The 22916-nt window shown below is 40.2% G+C and overlaps 1 protein-coding gene across 1 annotated transcript in view; it reads right to left on the bottom strand.

Annotated features, from left to right (window-relative positions):
- Positions 1 to 430: 430 nt before the first annotated feature.
- Positions 431 to 22916, bottom strand: part of slc2a8 (solute carrier family 2 member 8) — a 29146-nt gene continuing 6660 nt past the window's right edge. Inside the window, exons 2-10 of the mRNA XM_043720242.1 lie at positions 17989 to 18151; positions 17221 to 17427; positions 13322 to 13421; positions 10283 to 10494; positions 7747 to 7896; positions 6194 to 6302; positions 4748 to 4915; positions 3083 to 3228; positions 431 to 1520 (exon numbers count right to left, since the gene is read on the bottom strand). Coding sequence (XP_043576177.1) covers positions 1380 to 1520; positions 3083 to 3228; positions 4748 to 4915; positions 6194 to 6302; positions 7747 to 7896; positions 10283 to 10494; positions 13322 to 13421; positions 17221 to 17427; positions 17989 to 18151 — 1396 coding nt within the window. The 3' untranslated portion in view covers positions 431 to 1379. The remainder of the gene's footprint in view (positions 1521 to 3082; positions 3229 to 4747; positions 4916 to 6193; positions 6303 to 7746; positions 7897 to 10282; positions 10495 to 13321; positions 13422 to 17220; positions 17428 to 17988; positions 18152 to 22916) is intronic.

Genomic DNA, 22916 nt, shown 5'->3' with positions numbered 1-22916 from the left:
CTCCCTATAAAACAAGTAACAGCACATTTATGGCCAGTACATTTCTTTACTCCACCTACTCCGAATCACTTATTGTGCCAGTGTTCGGATCAAAATTCCTTTCCTTGTGTCACTATTAGTGGTTGTTGGTGAGGTGTAAATTAAATATTGGAATACTGTCCATGTAAGATGGATCATGAAACATCCAATCTTTCCTGAGTCTATCACACAAACATTACCTTTGGGGAATGAAAAGAAAGACACTTTATCATCTTCAACCTTACACATACACTTGTCATCTAACCAAAACACACACTCTTCTAGTTGGCAAATTGTTACCTGAACCGTTCTACTCAACTTGATATGGATTGTGAGAGTTATGTCATCAAGATATAGCATTATTTTTTGTTGATTAAAAGCAGTAAAATCCCAATCTTCAATGAAATAACCACAGTTGCCAAGTTGTACTTGTGCTTGGATCAGGAAAAGCAATATCTAATTAGTGAATTGGAGTAGATATACAACTTAGATTCCATTATGTTCAATTTATTACAATAATGGCAAAAAATTCAACATTTTAAAAAGTATTTTATAATTCACATTTTCTAACAAGGGTAAACATGGAATTAACAGTATGCTACATTATTCAGTGAGGTAGTATGTTAAATAGGTTAAAAATGGAAAATCCAAGGATGTAATCTCTTAAAACTAAAACATATCAAAGCAACCAGGAACAAATAACCTTGTCAATTTTCTTCAATTTAAAATTGTATGATAATTGTGCATTTTTAAAAGTTAGGTTTGCATGAAGTGGCTGCTTTGATAATTGGTCTTGTTACTCGTTTTAACAAGTATGCTGTGGACACCAAAGTGGCAATTTTGACTTTGGACAGTAGGGAATGGGGAGAAATGTAAACAGATTTCTCATTTGCTAGTTCCAGATTACACAGGTCCCCCAAATTACCCCAAATAACTTTGTATACAATATTTGCCAGTTGGAATTTTTCCACCAAATTACTCACAAACCTGCCTTGCTGTAGTGACCATGAACTGTCAAATCAAATCAAGATAAAATTTTAAAACTTAAAACATATTAATCAGCTGTACAGTACTACATTTACTTGGGTCCAATCTTCTGTTTTGATGTATACTGGTGCAGTGCCTAGGTCTTCTCCTGACCCTAGAAGTTTTGTTTCACGTTAAAATGAAGCAAGGGGGAAGATGAGCAGGGAACCGATGCAGGGGAATAAACTATGATGATGATATTGACAGGTGCAATATCAGGAGGGCCCAGGTTTTGGTACTGCTTAATTACCACTTTAAATGATCTGTATATAATCACAGGTATACAACATTGAATAAAAGCAGCATTAAAAAATAAGTGATTCATTTAACTGCCCTTAAGTAGTTGCTTTAAAATGGGCCTCAATCTCTTCTAGTGTTCTCCCTTTTGTTTCAGGGACAAAGAAAATGGTGAAGAGCAGGTTCATGAAACAGAAACTTGAAAAGAGCCAGAAGGTCCCATACTGGGTTATGTTCTCCTGAAACAAAAAAGGAATAATTTGAGATTTTCTGGTTAAAAAAGTTATTTAAATATATAAAATGAACAAATTAATACTCTATGCTTTTATTTCTAACTACAACATAGTTAATCCCAATTTCACATTTCATTTTTTTCTAGCTCTAAATGTTGGATCATATAAAGTAGCTCATCCTTATAAGATCCTGCTTTACTTCCAAGTATAAATTTATCTGCTGACTTTTTCAGTTTAGCTTTAGTTAAAGATTTCAAATAATCCACTAACATCAACTTCGAGAAACGTTTTTGCAACAATCAAAGCTATCTCCAAAATGTGCAATAATCTCCACCAGCTGACAAAGAATAGAAAAACATTATTAATCAAATGGAAGAAATCTGTGGTACAAAGGATTTGTAGATCCTCATTTGTGAATCTCAAGTTAGCCTGCAGGGACAGCCCCGAATTAGGAGGGTAAACAATAGGGAAGGCTTGCCACAACTGTAGAGAGCATTAGTGAGGCGGACAGGTTTGGACTTTTTACTTAAAGGGGGATATCTTTGCATGAGGAAAGTTCAGAGATCATTCACCAAGTTGACTCCTGAGATGAAGGGGTCATCTTGTGAGGAAGGTCTGAGTAGGCTGCTTGGAATTTGAGTTTTGAAGAATGCCATGCTCCTAATAAAACACAAGATTCTAAATGGGTTTGATATGGTAAATACTGAGAGGATATTTCCCCATGAATCTGATAGAAGGAGGCAAATGAAGGATGTTCCGTTTAAGATGGAGAGGAACAGGAATTTCATTTTTCATAGGGTTATTTAATTTTCAAAATTCTCTTCAAGAGAATGGAAGCTGTTTATCTCCCTTGTACCCTTGTTGTCGGTGTTTACGGGAGACAGGCAGAAGTGTGCGCATTTGAAGACACAGTTAACTAGGCCATTGGCTGGAACAGGCTCGAGGGACTAAATGGCCAACTCCTGTTCCTATTTATGATGTACCGATTTTAAAGAGTCAAAAGATACATTAATCAGAATGAGGTTAAAGGCATTAAAAACAAAGAGAAGATGATGGTATGATGGCAACATTACTAGGCTGGCAATCCAGAGCTCTGGGATATGGGTTTGAATCGCACTATGGCAGATGGTAAAATCTGGAATTAAATAAGATAGACTAACAGCAACCATGTAATCATTACTGATTGTCATAAAAACCCAACTGGTGCAATGTCCTTTAGGGAAGGCCATCTACCACACTGACATGGTTCTGGCCTATGTGTGTCTCTGAATCCTAATGAAATGTCATTGGCTCTCCAGACCATCTCAGGCCTGGACAAGTCAGAATCAGACAGTTCAAAGTGATTAGGAATGGGCAAATGCCGGCCTTGTCAGTGATGCCAATATCCCACGTAAGAAGAATCACAACTGCAGAGAGGTATAAGTATAACCTTTTATATCTGATGTTCAGAAACAATTATCAATTCTCTGTATGGAATACTGAGAAACTGCCTTGTCAACTTAACCTGACACTAAATTCTTGTTTACTACACTTTCGATAGTTACTCAAATAGGAAGTGTCATACTTACAACAAGGTCATGGAATTCCTTGGTTACCAAAAATGCTGTTGACCAGTTTGTCAGGACACAGGCTCCACTTGCTATGCCTCTCGCCCTGACTGGAAATATTTCTGACATCACCAACCACGGAATAGGGCCACAACCAAGCGCAAAACCTGAGATGATCATTTTGTCTTTTTAAACAAAGGTTGTAACTTATAAACATTGCAAAAAAGGACATTTACCGTTATATTCTAATTTTCAATAGGTTCCCAAATACAGCTTTCCTGCCTCCCACCATCCCAATTGCCCAAGGATATTTACAGTTCATGTTGAGTTTGGTCTCATCTATAGCAAATCTAGCAGTGTCAAGATAAGGGGTCAGGAATGAGACATGGCATTATTTCTTCACTCAGGACTGTGAATCTTTGAAAGCAATCAATTCCAAAGATACAGTGACATGGTTATTTTACTAGATTGGCAACCCAGAAGCCAGGATAAATGACCTGTAGATAAATTCACTGGATGGCTGAAGGCAAGTTCACCAAAACCTTCAAGGTAGAGACAGTACTGGCAATGGTGACCATAAAATTAAGGGACTGTCTTGAAAACACATCTGGATTGTTAATGCCATTTAGGGAAGGAAATCTTTGCTTGTCTGGCCTGTGACTCAAAACCAACAACAACACGGTTATTCCCCTGGAAACTGCAAAACAGGGTCGTTTTCAAATAAAGTGGCTTACTACCAACTTCTCACAAGCACATGAAAATGGGCAATAAATGCTGACCGGGTCAATGTTCCTACATTCAGGGAACTCATTTACAAAAATAGGTTGGGCTGAATTTCTTTCATCTATTGAATATATTCAAGGCTAGTTCAAAACCTTATGACCTCTAAGGTAATGAAGGGACCTGATGTTTGGGCAGGAGAGTGGAGATGTTGCTGAAAGTAGTGACAGTCACATTAAATGGCAGAGCAGAATTAAGAGGCTGTAGTGCTTATTTCTGATCCTTTAAGAGCACTTGCCATTAACCAACCTGAATTATGCTGGAAGAGGCAGATGATAATGGATTATGTGCTGCCAATGGCAAGATGGCTAGCACAGCATTGACATCGTGCTGTGATAGAATCTTCAGACTGCTGCTCCCCCACCCCATCCTTACTGCTAGGGAATTAAAGCACCACCACCCTAGCTGCATCTCTCTGCTCCCTTGCCTCAATATGGCATCCCTTGCTGCACGGCTTGCCATTCTGGCATTCTCGGCAAGAAACACCGTTTCCTCGTGGCGGGTTTTGCAATGTTATATAATAGGCAGCCAGTATCACTCTGCCCAAATACTTGGGCAAAGCTGAGTGAGTGGCATCTTAGTAGATGGATGAGACTGAAGCTGACTCTACATATGCATTTTGCTAATAAATAGCATCATATCAGTTTCACTGGAGCTTTCCTTTCAATACCGGCAGGGTGACAAATCTCTCAAGAGCAGGTGGCAGGGACTATAACTTCAAAATGCCACACATATCAGATGATACAATGAAAGCAGTGGTTTTTCAGTGATCCAGGTAGCAGGAATATGAAAAAAAATCCCTAGCTGCAATCCTTATCAGAGTTTCAGATTCAAATTACTAAAATGCTTCCATGACTGTGTTTAGATGAGACACTGAAGAATTATCGCAAGTAGTATTAAATTTACCTGTTATAAAGACGACAAGACAGACGAGAGGTAGCCATGTTGGAGCCTCAGAAACTGGATTTTCAACAGTTAAAATGTCTGCCTTATGTAGTGAGGAGTTGTTGGTATTCACTTGCCAGATTTTAAAATATACCCCAAACAATGCTGTACTGACGGACATGATCAATGCTGTAAATAAGCAAAAAATAGCAAATCATTGGCTAGTTTCAACCTTACAAGTAATTTTAAAACAACAACAGCCTGGAATTTCCATAATCCCAATAAAGCTGAAATTTCTGGTGGTTTCTGCATTGTTCTTGCTGCCAAGACGACATGGAGCTGTGTTACACTTTGATTTATGGCACAAATGTACATCCATGCAGTGCCTGCATACACTGGGCACGTGCAGGAGGACGGGGCTATATAATCAGGTGACAAAGGAGTTTCACTGATGCATCTCTGAAGTAAATCAATCAGTTACAGGGAAACAGTCTAAAATTGTCGGCCTACATTTTCAAGGGCTGCTAAACAGTGGGAAGATTGAGAAGTGAAATCATAATGTCAGGGTTTCAGATTCTCTGCAATTATATCACTTCTATCCTATGTACTACCTTAAAACAAATAAATCGGAGGTGAATTTAGGACAAGTCTACCTGAACGACAGACTAAAATCTAGAGACAGTCCCAAACTTATTTGCTATTCCATGGTTTTAAACACTCCTTCCCATAACTGCTGTACCAGTATCTAATTCTTGCACATACATTTTTGCTCTGTTGCTCCGACGGATATCAAATCCATGGGGCAAGAAAAAGTCAATGCTATTTTCTTTTTAAGATCTACCATGGCATGGTAGTTGGGGAACAGCATTTTAAGTTGGGTAAATCAGCAGAAAACCTTGGACACCTACCAAGGACTCGAGAAAAAAAGATGCAGAATTAACTGTCCTGGTAGGGATGTGTTGTGGTGAGTGGTCTCAGATTATGCAACTATACTACTACAGCTTCTGACTTCAGACAGTAAATGTACGTAATTGTAAACAATCTGGCATCAAGTTTGAATCAGTAATAACCTCTAGGTCCAATAACACATGAGCAATGACTCCAGCTTTGATCAAGTTCATTTTCAGATTGCCAAGGCTGCACTGTTGTTCTGAAAGTTTTGTTTTATTGCACATTTAAACAGCTTGCAATGCCAGCAAAACAGGTCCTGTGACCCTTCCTCAGAACTTGACCTGAAACATTAACTCTGATTTCTGTCCTCAGCTGCTGCCAGACCTGTTGGGTTTATCGAGCAATTTCTGCATTTGTTTCTGATTTCCAGTAGCCACAGTTCTTTGGTTTTTTTTGTTTACTGTTTTTTTGTTTTTTTACAGATCATGCTGCCACTTCAGTTTTAAACTTGTGCTTATCCTGAGTTTGGAATAAACTGAAGTTCTTTCTTTTAAAAAGTAAAGGAAATGGGCTCACCTGATACGGCCAGGAGAAGTTTTCTCCCTGCTTTGTCCATGATGAGTGCAGCCACAGCTGTGAAAACTACCTGAACAACACCAACTATGACAGAGCCCTCACTGCTGTTCTGAAAGAGAACAGCAGGAACAAAATAACGGTTGCCATTCTAAGGATAAAAGATTATTAGAACTGCCTAGAAGTGACTATAAACATTCCTATTCAATTCCCTCAAAGTTTATTACTTACAATTCTTGGTAACTTTTATGACTTGAGTGATGTTGTTCTGAAGACCGGGCTAAATTATACTCTTTTCTGACTCCACTCAACAGGTGACTCTTGTCAAGACGAAGAACATAATCTGTTCCACAAGCAGGAACAGGTGACTTCACAACTTAAATGAGAATGTTGTTAGGTGATTTAAAGTAAGCCAGGCACTGGATGTTTCTGATGATATTTACAAGTTGGAAGTTAGGGGGGGAGGAGGAAAAAGAGGGGGAGAAAAGAAAAAGGGAAAAGAAACAGATGACGTGGTTTGACAGCATATCAAAACCACATATGAGGTTCTGTCAGAACATTGCATAACCTGGGGTTACTGACAGTTTAACTCATGGCTAATTGTACCATCAGGGCTTAAAGTACAGTATGTAGCTAGCATGGAGTTAAGAAATTAATCAACAAATTAAATAACAGAGGGGGGAACTTCAATGATGATCATTGCTCATTTATCAGAGTTGAAATCACGTAGTTTTAAAAGAAATTGAAGGAACGTGGGCTTTGCTGGCTGGGCTACCCTTTATTGCTTATCTTCAGTAAAACTGATATGCAAAGACAATGGAACATGAAGAACAACTTGTATTTTACACAGCACCTCTAATACAATGGAACACCCCAAGTGCCTCACAGGAGCATCACAAAACAAAATTTGACACCAGGTCACAGTGTCATTCAGATGAGATACCAACAGCTTGGTCAGAAGGTAAGTTTTGAGAAGCACCTTAAACGGTTGACAGGTGGAGAATTCAAGAGAGGTAAGCTCAGAGCTTAGGCCCTTGAGAGCTGAAAATACACCCAACAATCATGGAAGGCATAAAAAATCAGGGATGATCAAGACAGGTCATCTTATCTCGTTGACTATTTTATGTAGATGTTAAACAATGCACTTAGAAGTTCCTTTGCAATGGACACCTACTGTTAGTGATGAGGTGATTAGTGCCTTTTTCCTGATTATCAGTGGTTGTCCAATAAGAACAGTGTTTTTACTGCACTATTTAATTGAGAGTTTGTCTTTTATGACTCATGCATATTTGTTATCTTGGCTGTGCTTTCAAAAGTCACTGCCCTAACTGAAGTTACTTATAAACCACTCAGGTCAATCAAGAATAACTTGCATTTATTCAGACTCTTAATATAAAGGATGTAAGAATGTTGACTGCTTGTCATTTTTAAGCACTATGGTAATAACTGAATGTCTTAAAAGTGCAAACCTTTTGATCAAAGTCTGAAAAGTTGATTGCTGAACACAGTTAATTTAAGACAGGAATATATTATCTCTAATTATACAACTTTATTACCTTAAAATTTGCTTCTTCAAAGATGCTTTCAGCATAAAACATCACTGCATTGATTCCACTTAACTGCTGAAATAACATCATAGATATTCCTATAAGTAAAGGCTTGTAAATTGCTGGATTTTTTAGCTCTGAAAGTGCAAACTTGGTATCCTAGGAACAAAGTAGAAAAGACATAACAACCAGTTAAAATATAATTAAATCAAGCTGTTACAGTATCTAACATTGCCCAAAATGTATACAGTTTTAAAAGCAAACAGTCTGCATGCACTGTCAATGCACTTCTGAATTGGGCCATAACTTCAACATTTCGTACAAGTGTAGATGAACACAGAATTCCTGAGTCTGTCATTTACTACTTCAGTACAGACTCTATGATCTAGACCCAATGCCTTCCCAACCACTCCCCCAAAAAGCTGGGAATGATATCAATTATTTTTGAGAGAAATTTAGCTTATACATTGCTGTTAGAAATACTAAAAAAAAAGTGTAAGCTTTGCTTGAGGAGGTGGAAGGGGATTTTCAGTATCAATCTGAATAACAACAGAACAATTGATCTACCTATTGAAACTATGGAATAGTATTGTGATTGCTATCCAAGTGTGATTAATTGCCAAATTTTCCAAGGTAGGGCAAAATAATTAAATTTACTGAGGGTGAAAAGCTTTTAGCTTCTGTTTTAAACCACACTTTTAATACAACAAACAAAACTTTCATCATTGCTTGATCATCATTGCAGCTCTATGACAGGAATCCTCATTAAACACAATTGCATGTTAAGAGGCACGTTTCACCAGAAATCCCTTGTTTCATACCATTGCACAAATTTGGGCCAATATCTATAATTTGTGAAACAAACAATACGCAGGTGATCTAAATTAATCTCATTTCCCATCTATAATCAAACACTGTAGGCCAGGACCAAAGGGCCTATTTCCATACTGTAGGGAATGGAATCTAATCTAACTTCACACTACATAACAGAGCATTTCTTATCAGCAGTCTGTGGAGGGGTTCGTTATGGCTGACTGCCTGACCCTCTTCTGTGGCTACGTCAGAACCCGGGTGTCCTCGGGGAAGGAGCATGCAGTGCCCGTCAACACCCTTGAGATTTTCAGGGAGAGGGGGCACCACAGGGAGTGGAGTGTATTATTTCCCCCTCCAACTCTATTCTGATTTAATCCCTGCCCTCCCCCTCACTGTTTGATCACACAGCATTGCCCTTTGATGTGAAGGGCACTGCTTGTCACTGGCCACTTGGGTGTTTTCTTTCTTCCTGGTGGTGGAAACTGAATAAAGATTGGTACACCTGCTGTCTTTCACCGTATCTCACACCTGCACACAAACAACATGGGTGCTGGGGAAAAATAAGCACTACCACAGTTAGGAGATAAGTGTTGAGGTTTTAAAAAAAAAAGGAAGAGAAAAAGATATAATGCAATTAGGCAAGAATGAGGATGCATAGAATGGGGTAGCAAAATGCAGGGGATGCAGACAATGGAAATGTGGAGCTGGTTTAAGGAACAGATTTTGCGTGTCCTTGATAGGTATCCCTGTTAGGCAGGGAGAAAGTGATAAGGTAAGGGAACCATGCTTTACTATAGAATTGCATCTCTTGTTAAGCAGAAGGAGGCTAGATGGTTCAGATGAGGTGAGTTACAGATCAGCCATGAAGGATTTAAAGAGAGTTAAGAAGAGCAAAGAAAGGACCATGAGCAGTCTTTAGCAAATAGAATAAAGGAGAACCCTAAAGCTTTCTATAGGAATATTGTGGACAGTTCTGGTCGCCATATTTCAGGAAGGATGTGGAAGCATTGGAAAAGGTGCAGAGGAGATTTACCAGAATGTTACCTGGTTTGGAGGGAAGGTCTTATGAGCAAAGGCTAAGAGACTTGGGTCTGTTCCCATTGGAAAGGCGATTGGAGGGGATTTGATAGAGACATACAAGATGATCAGAGGATTAGACAGGGTAGACAGTGAAAGTCTTTTTCCTAGGATGATGTCAGCTTGTACAAGGGGGGGCATAAATCTATCACCCTTCAATTTGTAGTTAAGACAGATGCCCGAGGCAGGTTTTTTACGTAGAGTGTGGTAAGGGCGTGGAATGCCCCACCTGCCAATGTAGTCAACTCAGCCACATTAGGGAGATTTAAACAATCCTTGGATGATGGAATATTTTAGGGGGACGAACTGAGAATAGTTCACAGGTCGCCGCAACAGAGGGCAGATGTTGTTCTACGTTCTAACCAGATCATGCAGCACTGCCCTTTGACGAGAAGGACACTGCTTGTCAAGAAAATAAAAAACCCACTGTAGGCCATTTGGTTTTAAATTCAAGTGACAAGCTGTCATGTCAATTGGTCTCATCGCTCACTCATTATGGTCGATGATATAAAACAAAAAATCTTGCAGTTATTTACAAGAAGTGCCAGGTGAAAGGCAGGGGAAGGAGACGGAGGAAAGGTTGGGGTAAAGCAGTTTGAATTTCAAAGTTTAAACAACCACTTAAAAAGGTTCAGGCTTCGCTCAGTTCAATTACCTGCTCATCACAATTTCCTTCAATCTGTCTGCATTCCCATTCAGAATCTACTTCAGGTCCTCTCAGCCAAGCCAGGACCCTTAGTGCTTCAGCATGTTCGTTCTTTCTAAGCAGGTACCGTGGAGTTTCTGGCATGAAGCACATTAGTACGACCATCAGGGTTGGTGGTAAGGAACATAACACAGCAAGCCAATACCAGGTCAAGACCATTCCTGGGGAAATTAAAACAAGCCATGATGTAGTTACCAGTGGTAGTCAATAAAATAGTTGAGCTACTGCAATACTGGTTATCCTTGAGAGGTCTTGACAGGGTGGATGTGGAAAGAATGTTTCTTGCAGGAGAATCTAGAAGTAAAGAAATCACCAACTTAACAGAGATAAGGACCCCCTCCCCCCCAAACCAAGGACCAAGATTAGCCATGATCTTACTGAATGGCAGAGTAGGTTGAGTGCCATGTGGCGTACTTTTACTCTGAAATTACATGTTTACAGGAGGTTAGATCAGAAACAAGATCCAGGCTCCAAAATAATACATCCGTTTTAATTACTAATTGTGAGCAGAAAAATAAGTTGTTCCCAAACTTTGAGTGATCTAACTGTGGTTATACAGCAATGGCAACAGTCAAAGCAAACCTACAAGATAGATCATATACATGCATCTATTTCAGATTGTGTGTATTTTAATATTACCACTTGATGACCTCATGCTGCATACTGTTATAAATTAGCCATCAGGTGCATATCAGTCCACATGTATACATTTTCCCTTTATTGTAATCGCAGAGTGAAGTCAGCTCTTCAAATAGCCACAAGTCAGGTATTTAAGCCCAAAATGACCACATCAAAAGCATCCAAGCAAAATGCCAATTAAATGCAAATCATTTCTATTGTAAACACGTTCCTCTGCCCAGACAGTATTCACTGTCAGTGCTATGTATTGCCACAGTAAAAGTGAGTGGCTGAGAATTCTGCCTAACAGACCTCCAGCTCTCTGACCATCGTGACCTCCTCAGCCCTTCAACTCTAACATTTAATAGACTTGCCCACAACTTCCACCCCGCCCTCAAATTAACTTGGTCCATCTCGGACACCTCTCCCTTTCCTTGACCTCACCATTTCCATCTCCAGATGGACGTTTTCCACAAACCCACAGATTCCCATAACTACCTATCCTGCAAGAACTCCATTCCATTTTCCCAATTCCTCCACCTTCGCTCAGACAAGGAGACATTCCACTCCCAAGCATCCCAGATGTCCACATATATCAAGCAACGTGTTTTTCCTCCCTGTCATCCAAACAGCCCTCCACTATTCCACCTCCATTCCCTGTTCCACCACTCTAAACCACCCCCTCCACACGCAAATTAAAAAGGTACAGTCCCTGTTGTCCTCATCTACCTCCCCCAACAGTCTCCACAATTAACGCATCATCCTGAAACAATTCCACCAACTCCAACTAGACCCCAACAGGAACATCTTCCCCTCCCTGCCTTCCGCATGAACTGTTCTCTTAGACAGTCCTTGGTTTGTACCACTCTCCCCACCAATCCCCCTCCTGAACACCCCCACCCAGGTACCTTCCTCTGCAATCGGAAAAGATGCAAAACTTGCCGGTATACCACCCCCTCATCTCCATCCAAGGCCCAAAACAGTTAAGACAGACATTCACGTGCCTCTTCTCCAACGTAGTTTACTGCATCAGATGCTGCCGATGTGGTCTTCTCTACATCGGGGAGACCAAACATAAACTTAGGGAATGGTTCACCAAGCATCTCAGCCAAACCCCCAGGGGCCTTCCGGACCTCCCAGTCACTACCAATTTTAATTCCCCTTCCCACCCTCTTTCCAACATGACCATTCTTGGTCTCCCCCATTGCCACAATGAACCACACTATAAATTAAAAGAAACACCATATCTTTTGCCTGGGTAACCTACAACCTGGAGGACTCAACATCGAGTTCTCTAATTTCGAACAACCTCCCTCCCCTTCTCAGCCCCTCCCCCAACTCCCCTGCCACCAACCGGATTCATTCCTCCCACTGACCAACCCTCTGCCCATCTTCACCTATCCATCACCCCCTTTATCTGCAGCACCCCCTTTATCTGCAGCTCCCCCCATACTCACCCCCCGTCCCAAAGAAGGGTTACACCTGAAATGTTGACTTCTCCACCTCCTGACGCTGCCTGGCTTGCTGTTTTCTTCCAAACTCCTGCCTGTCTTCAGAAGACTAATTAAGCAGGATTCAATGTAGCATGTCTTTTCTTTGACTGTGGTTACACAACTAGCACTGTCAAATTAATTGAAGTTATCAAAACAATACTGAAATAAACTGAGTTAAAGTCATTATGTTACATATTCTCAATGCTCTTTCCAAAGAGAAATGGGATAAATGACAAATTGTCAGCTGGAAAATTAAAGACCATAGGTGTAAGATTCATGGTGAGCAGAGAAGTAACAAGGTAGATGTGACAGGGAAATGCACAAAGTTGCATAATACCCATTTTTTGAAAATGCATCAACCTTGAAAGGCTACTTTTCTGCCCAGTCCTACTTCTAGGTCAGGGGGCAGGGTTTGAAACGGAGTGTGCACACACACATACACAACCATGCAATCACAAAATTGGAGTGTTGTCTTTTCAGTTGTTTCAATGATGGAGGCGAGGAGCAAGAAATTAGCCCACTGAATATGGTAGAAGGGCAAGTAGTTTATTTGTTTGAACCTCTAGTAATCTTGAATTGTGAAATGAGGGAAAAAAATCAGCAAATTTAATGTCGTAACAAAGAGAATGAGACTGACTTCAGTGCATGTAAGTCTATAGTCTCGTCTTGATGACCTTGTAACAAAAGCTCTTTTGAAAAACAAAGTCAGTTTGGGAATGTGAACAGTGACTTGTTGAAAGACCAGAATCATTCAACATCCCAGAGGTCATCAGCGCACATTTGCAAAACTAATTGTCTGTTGTCACAATTGTCTCATGGGCGCACCCCATTTCAGTGCTGGCAGCACACACCCCGAAAAGAAAATCTCAATTCGTACCACCGACATATGCACCCATGATTCCGATTACCACCATCAGCTGAACACTGGATCCTAACAGTCCTCGTACTTTAGGGTGAGCCATTTCAGAAATGTAGACCTAGAAAAGAAAACATTGCTGCACATCAATTAAGTGATATTTCAAAACTATTACAGTCTTTTAACTTGGGTAAACTCAAAATGAAGAGGTGTTACACCAGTTATATTAAAATCGTTCAACATAAGGAATGTCATTACATTGTGATAGATTACTCAGTCCTCATTATTCCTGAGTTGTTCCCAAGGAAGCAATAACAAATCAGTTTCCAGGAATGTAAAATTGGAGTCTTTCTTAACAACACAATATATTATCAATTTCTCAGCTAAGCTTGCCCTCTATTGGTTGAGCAATACTTCTACAAGAGTAAGTTGCGAGTGTTTTAAATACTTTGGGCTGATATTTTTTCAAATCTCGCTGCAAGTATTTAATTAAACCCATGACAATTCAAGTCCAGAAAGCAGGCATTTCAGGCCAGTGAGGAAGCTGATGCCTTTTGACATTAGGCAGAGACAGCTCCACAGATTTGTTTGATTTCCGTGAGGTTGATCACAAGGGCAGAGAATTGCTCACGTAGACTGAACTATGTGTACCATACATGAGTCATCACCACATGACAATGGTTTTCTTGAGGGAAACAAAAGAGACTAAGAATGAATTTTGACCATTTTAGCCTTTATCTGGCACTGAGTACGTAAGTACAATGCAGCATTTTTTGGTCCTACAAACTTTCTGATAGGCTTCAGTTTTGATTCTTTTGGAAAGATTGCCCTAGCATGCATGTCACTCAATTCATCCCTCTTGTATTTGATATATTTATTTGAAACATTTGGTGTAGCATTCACCCAGTTGAATTTAATAAATAGGAAAAGCCACCATAGGAGCCTTTTTTGTTTATTTCAAAATTATTCACAATCTCATATATAAAGTTGCAAAATAGCTAAGATAGAGAGAATCCTGGGTTAATATTTATTGCGGATACTTTGACCTGAACCTGCAGACCTTAACTGTGATCATACAAAATGTGTTAAGTAAAATGCCCTATTCCTGGTTTATACAGGAACCTTTATTCCAACCTACACAGTCAATACTTTTTGGATCAAAAGGATTGAATAAGATTTTAAACTTCTACGAGATCTATGAAAATAAAAAAACTAGACAAAATGCCATTTTAATGCAGTTACACATTCAACATTCTGAACAGATTCCTGTTTTTGTCCAATATAAAACAAAACTTCAAAGACCTTTACTTACTAACCATGTTGTGCAAACTTGTGCACCAACAGAATTGAGTAGCATCATCCAAAGCCACTGTGATGTGAAAGCTGTTCAAATTGTTGGCAGAGATCATGTATAGAGTCAGAGAGAGGTACAGCATGGAAACAGCCCCTTCAGTCCAACTCGTCCATGCCAACCAGACATCATAACCTAATCTAGTCCCATTTGCCAGCACCCGGCCTACAGCCCTCTAAACCCTTCCTATTCATATACCATCCAGATGCCTTTTAAAATGCTACAATTGTACCAGTCTCAACCACTTCCCCTGGCAGCTCATTCCATACACACACCACCCTCTGCGTGAAAACATTGCCCCGTAGGTCTCTTTTATATCTTTCCCCTCTCACCCTAAACCTATGCCCTCTAGTTCTGGACTCCCCCCCACCCCAGGGAAAAAAGACCTTGTCTATGTATCCTATCCATGTCCCTCATGATTTTATAAACCTCTATAAGGTCACCCCTCAGCCTCTGACGCTCTAAGGAAAACAGCCCCAGCCTATTCAGCCTCTCCCCATAGCTCAAACTCTCCAACACTGGCAACATCCTTGTAAATCTTTCCTGGACCATTTCAGGTTGCATAACATTCCTCTGACACGAACGAGACCAGAATTGCATGCAGTATTCCAAAAGTGGCCTAATCGATGTCCTGGACAGCTGCAACATGACCTCCCAATTCCTATACTCAATGCTCTGACCAATAAAGAAAAGCATACCAAACTTTCTTCACTATCCTACCTACCTGTGACTCCACTTTCAAGGAGCTATGAATCCGCACTCTAAGGTCTCTTTGTTCAGCAACACTCCCTAAGACCTTAGCATTAACTGTATAAGTCCTGCTAAGATTTGCTCGTCCAAAATGCATCAGTTCGCAGTTAAATAAATCAAACTCCATCTGCCACTCCTCACCCATTGGCCCATCTGATCAAGATCCTGTTGTACACTGAGGTGACAGTCTTCACTTGTCCACACCTCCAATTTTGGTGTCATCTGCAAACTTTCTAACTCTGCCTATGTTCACATTCAAATCACAAAATGTGAACAAGTAGAGGAGCCAGCACCAATCCTTGTGGCACTCCACTGGTCACAGGCCTCCAGTCTGAAAAACAAGCCTCCACTACCACCTTCCACCTTTGAGCCAGTTCTGTATCCAAATGGCTAGTTCTCCCTGTATTTCATGAGATCTAACCTTGCTAACTAGTCTCCAGTGGGAAACCTTGTCGAACACCTTACTGATGTCCATATAGATCACGTCCAATAACTGAAATGTACACCCATTTAATGTCAGCAAAAAGACATCAGACAGTGGACATTCCCCACTGTGCCTTCATGGCAGCTGTCCCAAACTTTATTCCTGAACCTTGGACTGTGCCAGTTTGCATCATGCAGTCAAGGTCAACTCCTTGCTCTGGGAGACTCACCAGTTTCGTGCAGACAAATACCAAGCTGATGGACCTCTAGGTGCAGTTGATGTTTGTCTTGGTTTATGTCCAAGGGAACAAACTATAGAGCGCAGAATCATGCATCACGGAGCTGCTCAAGATGCATCTTGACAAAAGCCACTGCATCTCTCTCCAGACTTCCTTTGCAAAGGCACATTCCAGTAGGAGATGTGTGATAGTCTGTACCCCTCCACAGCCACTTCAAGGGCAGTGTACATTGGCACAGAGTATCCACAAACGATTTCACAGATATTGCTTGGCTGGTGGTGAGAAGGGCATTGTCTTGGTGCTTGTTGGAAAGTTCTAGTGATAAGGCATTCTGCCAAATGACTTTGACAGTCTGCTATTAAGAGCAAATCTCATTACAGACTAAGTTACAATTATCCACTTTGTTTCCTTCTATCTCAGTCAGCTTCCTCTTTTGGTCAGATTCTGCACGTTTCTCCTACTGTTGGCTGTAACTGACCTCAGATTCATAGGATATTAAATAGGGTGGCACCTTATAAGAACGAAACTGTAGTAAAGTTTTCTACACACAAATTTGTTTTAATCCTAAAGGCTTCTTTCGCTGCAAGAAAAATAAGCAAAAGCAGGTCAGTAATTAACACAACTCTGGTGATTGGTAAAGTACAGGAGTACATGTTGAGTGACTGCAGTGTTAATTAGTGATTTAGTCTTTTACATTCTTCCAAAATGACACTTTAAAAACATCATGCTCACAGCTACTATATAGATCAGCTAGTAGCAAATAATGTCTAATTTCAAAGGTGGAAGTTCCACATTGCATTAGCCTTTGCTTTGACCACAATGATAAAGTCCTGAGTAAGTTGTCTAGTAATTACTAAGTTAGTCTACTACCTCTCCAGTGTTGTCCACAGGTCACAAAACGAGTGTGAAGAGCAAGCACTGCAGGAGTGATGACTCTCACAGCCTGATTGATGGACATGTCAGAGAGTAACAGGCCAAATACAGTGAAATACAGAAACACAAATCGTAAAGCGGGGGGGCAGCATGGATGTTAAGGATACTTGGAAATTCATGTTACTTAGTGTACTTTTACATATTCATGCTAAGCTGTTTATCAATAATTCTAACATTATATTACAGGAACCTATACTTGTTCAGTGTAGACACATGGTACTTACAGGTACAACCAGTGAGGTGACTCCACTCGCCAATCCAGTCAATATTCTACCACTGTAGAGCATCCAGACATTCTGTGCTACAATGATCATTGCAAACCCGGCGACATACGGAACAGCACAGCTCATCAGGGTCAGCTTTCTGCCAATTTTATCAACAATCCATCCTCCAATTATGCCACCCACAGCTGCACCTATTGTAACTAAGGACTATAAAGAAGACATTTTATTTTCATTTCAATTTAATATTTCAGTTGTTTCATTTACATTTATATTAGCTGGGCAGAAAATCACATACAAGTCTAAATATTAAAATTACTCAAATTTAAGTGACTTATGTTAAATGTATCCTTCCTATTCATGCAGACTTTGCATGCAAAGTAGTATGAATATTCATGTAAATTTCAACACGCAGCTCCATAGCGACAAAAAGCTGATTAATTTACAACGTTTGTTATCACAAAGGTTGTCGACAGATGAAGTGGAGAAGATGAAGTACATAAGTAAGCTGCTGAGAATTTTTTTGAACAATGAACTAGTAACGTGACGTTTCCCAATCCTAGTTTAACCACCACCACTGTTACAACCTTGTTTGCTGATGGGTGAGAAGAATGGAAAATTCAAGAGGTGAACGAAATACCCAATGCCAGATTCAGCAGCAGGCTGAGTACATCAATTAAGAGAGAGACACTAAAATTAAATATTTAAAGCATCTGTGAAACCAAACATGCAAAAGTTGAAAATGCATCCACAGATAAGTTGATTGCTTACCCCAAACCAGGAAGCCTGAGTGGAATCAAGATTCAGATACGGGTTTGAATCAGATTGCAAATCTGGAATGGCAGGAGAACTGTAACCAAGGACAAATCCAAAACTAAGAGGTCCCAGAACAGCAGCAAATGTAGCCAGGTACAGATTCCTATTCCACACTTTACTGTGAAAATACAGGAAAACAGAGACAGCCTTTAATTCAAAAATGTTAGAAGATTTGAACATTTGGCACCGTGAAACAATGTAAACCATGCAAATACAATAGTAAATTATGTTGTTTATATCTCATTTTGTAAGATGGTAAGCAGGATTGTTTCATTATAAACAGTACAGGAACAATGTAGATTTGCAGGGGTAAAGACAACCTTTATTAGAATGGGATACTAGCAGAGGACAAAAGAAAGGTATGGAGGGGTAGAGTTTAATACAGTTACTTGCAAACCCAGTGTCATTGAGCTGCTTTCTAGGTATAATACTTTCCTTTTTCTATTCAATGGAGAATATGCTACCTGTGACTACCCACAATTTTGAACCCTTTGAGGCTGACAAGGAGATATACAGGGGTGTCTGATGGCATTTCTTCATTCTAATGGAAAAGTGCATGTAGGGTGCTATATCATGGGAGTTACCTTTTGAAAGCATCAACTTTTTTTTAAAAACGAAGGAGAAGGTTTAAGGGCAATTGAAGAAAAATTGATATCATATTTGAAACATAGAAAAGAGGGGGAATAGACCGTTAAACCCTTCAAGCCCATTCATTATGCTCATGGCTGATTATCCAGACCAATATCCTATTCCAACTTCCTCCTGTATCTTCTGATCCCCAAGTGCTACATCCAACTTTTTTATAAAATCATAAATGTTTTGGTCTTGATTGCTTCGTGGATGTGATCTGCACAGTTTCACCACTCAGTGAATTTATCCTCATCAGTCCTAAAATGGTATACACTTCCAGCGTCCACCCTGTCTAATCCTGTTAGAATTGGATGTAGGTTTGCTCGCTGAGCTGGAAGGTTCATTTCCAGACGTTTCATTACCCTACTAGTTAACATCTTCAAAGGGCCTCAGGTGAAGCAGTGCTGAAAATTCCTGCTTTCTATTTATATGTTTGGGTTTTATGGTGAAGTCACTTCCTGTTCCTTTTCTCAGAGGGTGGTAGATGGGGTCTAACTCTTGTGTTTGTTGATGGTAGTGAGAGAGGGTCACGTCTTTTTGTGGCTAGTTGGTGTTTATTTTTCCTGGTGGCTAGTTTTCTGCCTGTTTATCCAATGTAGTGTTTGTTACAGTTCTTGCACGGTATTTTGTAAATGACATTAGTTGTCTGTATAGGGTCTTTCAAGTTCATTAGCTGTTGTTTTAGTGTGTGAGTTTGTGGGCTACCATGATGCCAAGGGGTCTGAGTAGTCTGGCAGTCATTTCTGAGATCCTTTTGTAGGGAGAGTGGCTAGGGTTTCTGGATGTGTTTTGCTTGTTTGGGTTTGTTGCTGAGAAATCGGCGGACTGTGTTCATTGGGTACCCATTCTTCTTGAATACATGGTGTTGGTGATTTTCCTTTGTGCTGTAGTGTGTGTTGGCTCATTGAAATAATAATCTAGAAGCATGGTATTCCAACCGGAATCTAAAAAACACATCGAGTTAGACCTCATCTACCACTCTACTGAGAAAAGGGGCAGCAAGTGACTTCACCACAGGAAATAACATCACCAACCCAAAGCAACTCAAATGCATAAATAGAAAGCAGGAATTTTCAGCACTGCTTCGCCTGAGGCCCCTGAAGATGTTACCTAGTAGGATAATGAAACGTTTGGAAATGAACCTTCCAGCTCAGCGAGCAAACCTACATCCAAAACCTCAACCTGACCTACTAATCTTCTCAAAACCTGTTAGAATTTATAAGTTTCTACAAAATCCCTCCTCATTCTTTTGAACTTCAGTGTGTATAATCCTAACCGATTCAACCTCTCCTCACAGGTCAGTCCTGCTATCCCATGAATCAGTCTGGTAAACCTTCCACGCACACCCACTAAAGCAAGAAAACCCTTCCCCAGATAAGACAACCAAACCTGCATACAGTATTCCAACTGTAGTCTCACCAAGGTCTTTGCAATTGCAGCAAGAAACTTACCATGTTTGAAATTATCAGGTAGGTACCTTCAGACATTTGTTACAAATTTAGTTGGACTGAACCATGCCAGCTGTAATAAATTGTATTTCTTTTACCATGAGAGAACACATGTAAAAGTTAAATGTTGGAAAATGGACAATTTTTTTTTAAATGTAGAGTGGACTGTGCCCTATTGAATTGACATGCGATGCAGAAATGTAAAAGATTATTTAAACATATTATAGCAGAACATAGTCAAATTTGACCAAGTGTTTTTGGATCAAAGGATAGGAAGTACTGAAAGTCAAAAAATGAACCTAATTATGGTTCAGAAACATGCATTTCAAATGTTGGCGAAGAAAAACAAAAGGAGCATTGAAATGAGATGCAATGTCTGTGGAGTTATAAATAAATCACTTGCAACCAACAGAAGCTTGAGGAAATTAGTTTGACCTTCATGTTACATTTATGTTATCAAACAAAGGATACTTAGCCTTGTGATTGGAACTAAGCCCATTTTAGAATCGTCTTCCAATACGCCACTTTAGTTAATATTTTCTTGCAACCCGAGCATGAAAAATTTCTTCATAAAGAAATCAAAATTAAAACGATATACCAAATCTATTGCAGAAACGTGAAATATAGTAACTTCCTGAAAAACAGATACGTAGAGGACTAAAGGTTCAGAAGCAGTTTGAGAGATTTGATCACAGGATAAAACATTTTTCAGGTTTTGATCAGCAGTTTACAGCAGTCTAGAGAATGAGACATTTTGAGCACAGACTTGCTGAAATTCTGCATTGGACCATTATGGCATTTGTTAAAAGGGATTTGGTGGAGTCTGTGAGCAGGCAAAAAAAAACCACGAGATTTTTCCATTTGAGATGGATCAAGCCTCACTAAACCAGAATTCTAAAGCATTACAGGAAAAGAAAGATGAGAAACATGAAAATAGAGACACTTTTAATAAAACTTCAACATCAAATCGATTTCTAAAGTTATGAGACAATAGACTTCTAAAATTAAATATTCAGGATCAGAGAAGTTGGTTGACACCAATTACCACATTATACAGCATTGAAAATTCACTTAATCCTGAAGACACTGGCCTAGCTATTTCTGACATCCCTAGTATTTCAGCATCATAGCTTTAGCCACTGTAGTGACTTCAGTGCTACGACGACCCTGATGAGAAGTGGGAGATCTTCCTGGTTTCTGCGTTTAAGTGGAAATGTGCAGATGCCAGGATTTGCTACCAGATCTATTCCATTATAAAAGGGTCAGTGATGTTACTGTTACCAGCAAATCAAAATCCTGACTGTTTTATTAGCACTGTGCAATGAATCCAAAACAAAGTGTTGCATGGATAGTTTCTATTTCTCATACTTAAATGATATTTCCTTTCTCAGCTTGGGAACCAAATGTAAGTCTACAGGCCCCAATTACAACTGAGCGTCTAAGTTTCAGAATTCCCACATAGTCAGATGTACAGCACAGAAACAGACCCTTCGGTCCAACTCATCCATGCCGACCAGATATCTCAACCTAATCTAGAACTATTTGCCAGCACTTGGCCCATATACCTCTAAGCCCTTCCTAGTCATATACTCATCCAGATGCCTTTTAAATGTTGCAATTGTAATAGCCTCCACCACTTCCTCTGGCAGCTCATTCCCATACATGCATCATGCTCTGTGTGAAAAAGTTGCCCCCAGGTCCCTTTTAGTTCTTTCCCCTCACCCAAAACCTATGCCCTCTAGTTCTGAACTCCCCGACCTCAGGGAAAAGACTTTGTCTATTTATCCTATCCATGCACCTCATGATTATATAAACCTGTATGAGGTCACCCATCAGCCTTTGACGCTCCAGGAAAAACAGCCACAGCCTATTCAGCCTCTCCCTATAGCTCAAATCCTCTGAATAGCTGCAGTACATTTAGTGAAGGTGGTCCCAGGTTACTGTAAGATGAGGAGTTAAAGGTTCAACACCTAGCAGTGGTAAAGGAACTGTAATGGATTTTCAAACCAACATCAAATTGTATTTGCATAACATTTTCCATATAACAATGTCCAAGATGATTGACAGGAGTATGAAAAAGTGATACTTGACACTGATCAACATAGATATTTGGGCAGATGACCGAGCATGTTTTCATGGGTTCACTCTCAATTACTTAGTCTTTTTTAATAATAATAATAATAATAATAATAAAAATCCACTATAATTTTTTGCTTTAAAGCCATAATTTTGAACACCAATTCAAAAGTTGGGTTTAAGATTATCGTCGGATATGTGGAATAGCACCTTCCGCAGCCACACTGGCACCAACCCCCACCTTTTGCTCCGCTACATCGATGACTGTATCGGCGCTACCTCGTGCTCCCACGAAGAGGTTGAAGAGTTCATCCACTTTACTAACATCTTCCACCCCAACCTCAAATTTACCTGGACCGTCTCAGACTCCTCCCTCCCCTTCCTAGCAGCTACCTACATTATACCTCCTCCCACCCTGCCCCCTGTAAAAACGCCATCCCATATTCCCAATTCCTTCACCTCCGCTGCATCTGCTCCCAGGAGGACCAATTCCAATACCGAACAACCCAGATGGCCTCCTTCTTCATAGGCCGCAATTTCCCCTCAGACGTGGTTGACGATGCTCTCCACCGCATCTCCTCCACTTCCCGCTCCTCCGCCCTTGAACATCGTCCCTCCAATCGCCACCAGGACAGAACCCCACTAGTCCTCACCTACCACCCCACCAACCTCCAGATACATCATATCACCCTTCGTCATTTCCGCCACCTCCAAACAGACCCCGCCACC

Source organism: Chiloscyllium plagiosum, chromosome 30 (genome assembly GCF_004010195.1).
Source record: "Chiloscyllium plagiosum isolate BGI_BamShark_2017 chromosome 30, ASM401019v2, whole genome shotgun sequence".
Taxonomy (NCBI): domain Eukaryota; kingdom Metazoa; phylum Chordata; class Chondrichthyes; order Orectolobiformes; family Hemiscylliidae; genus Chiloscyllium; species Chiloscyllium plagiosum.
This window is presented reverse-complemented; position numbering and strand designations above follow the sequence as displayed.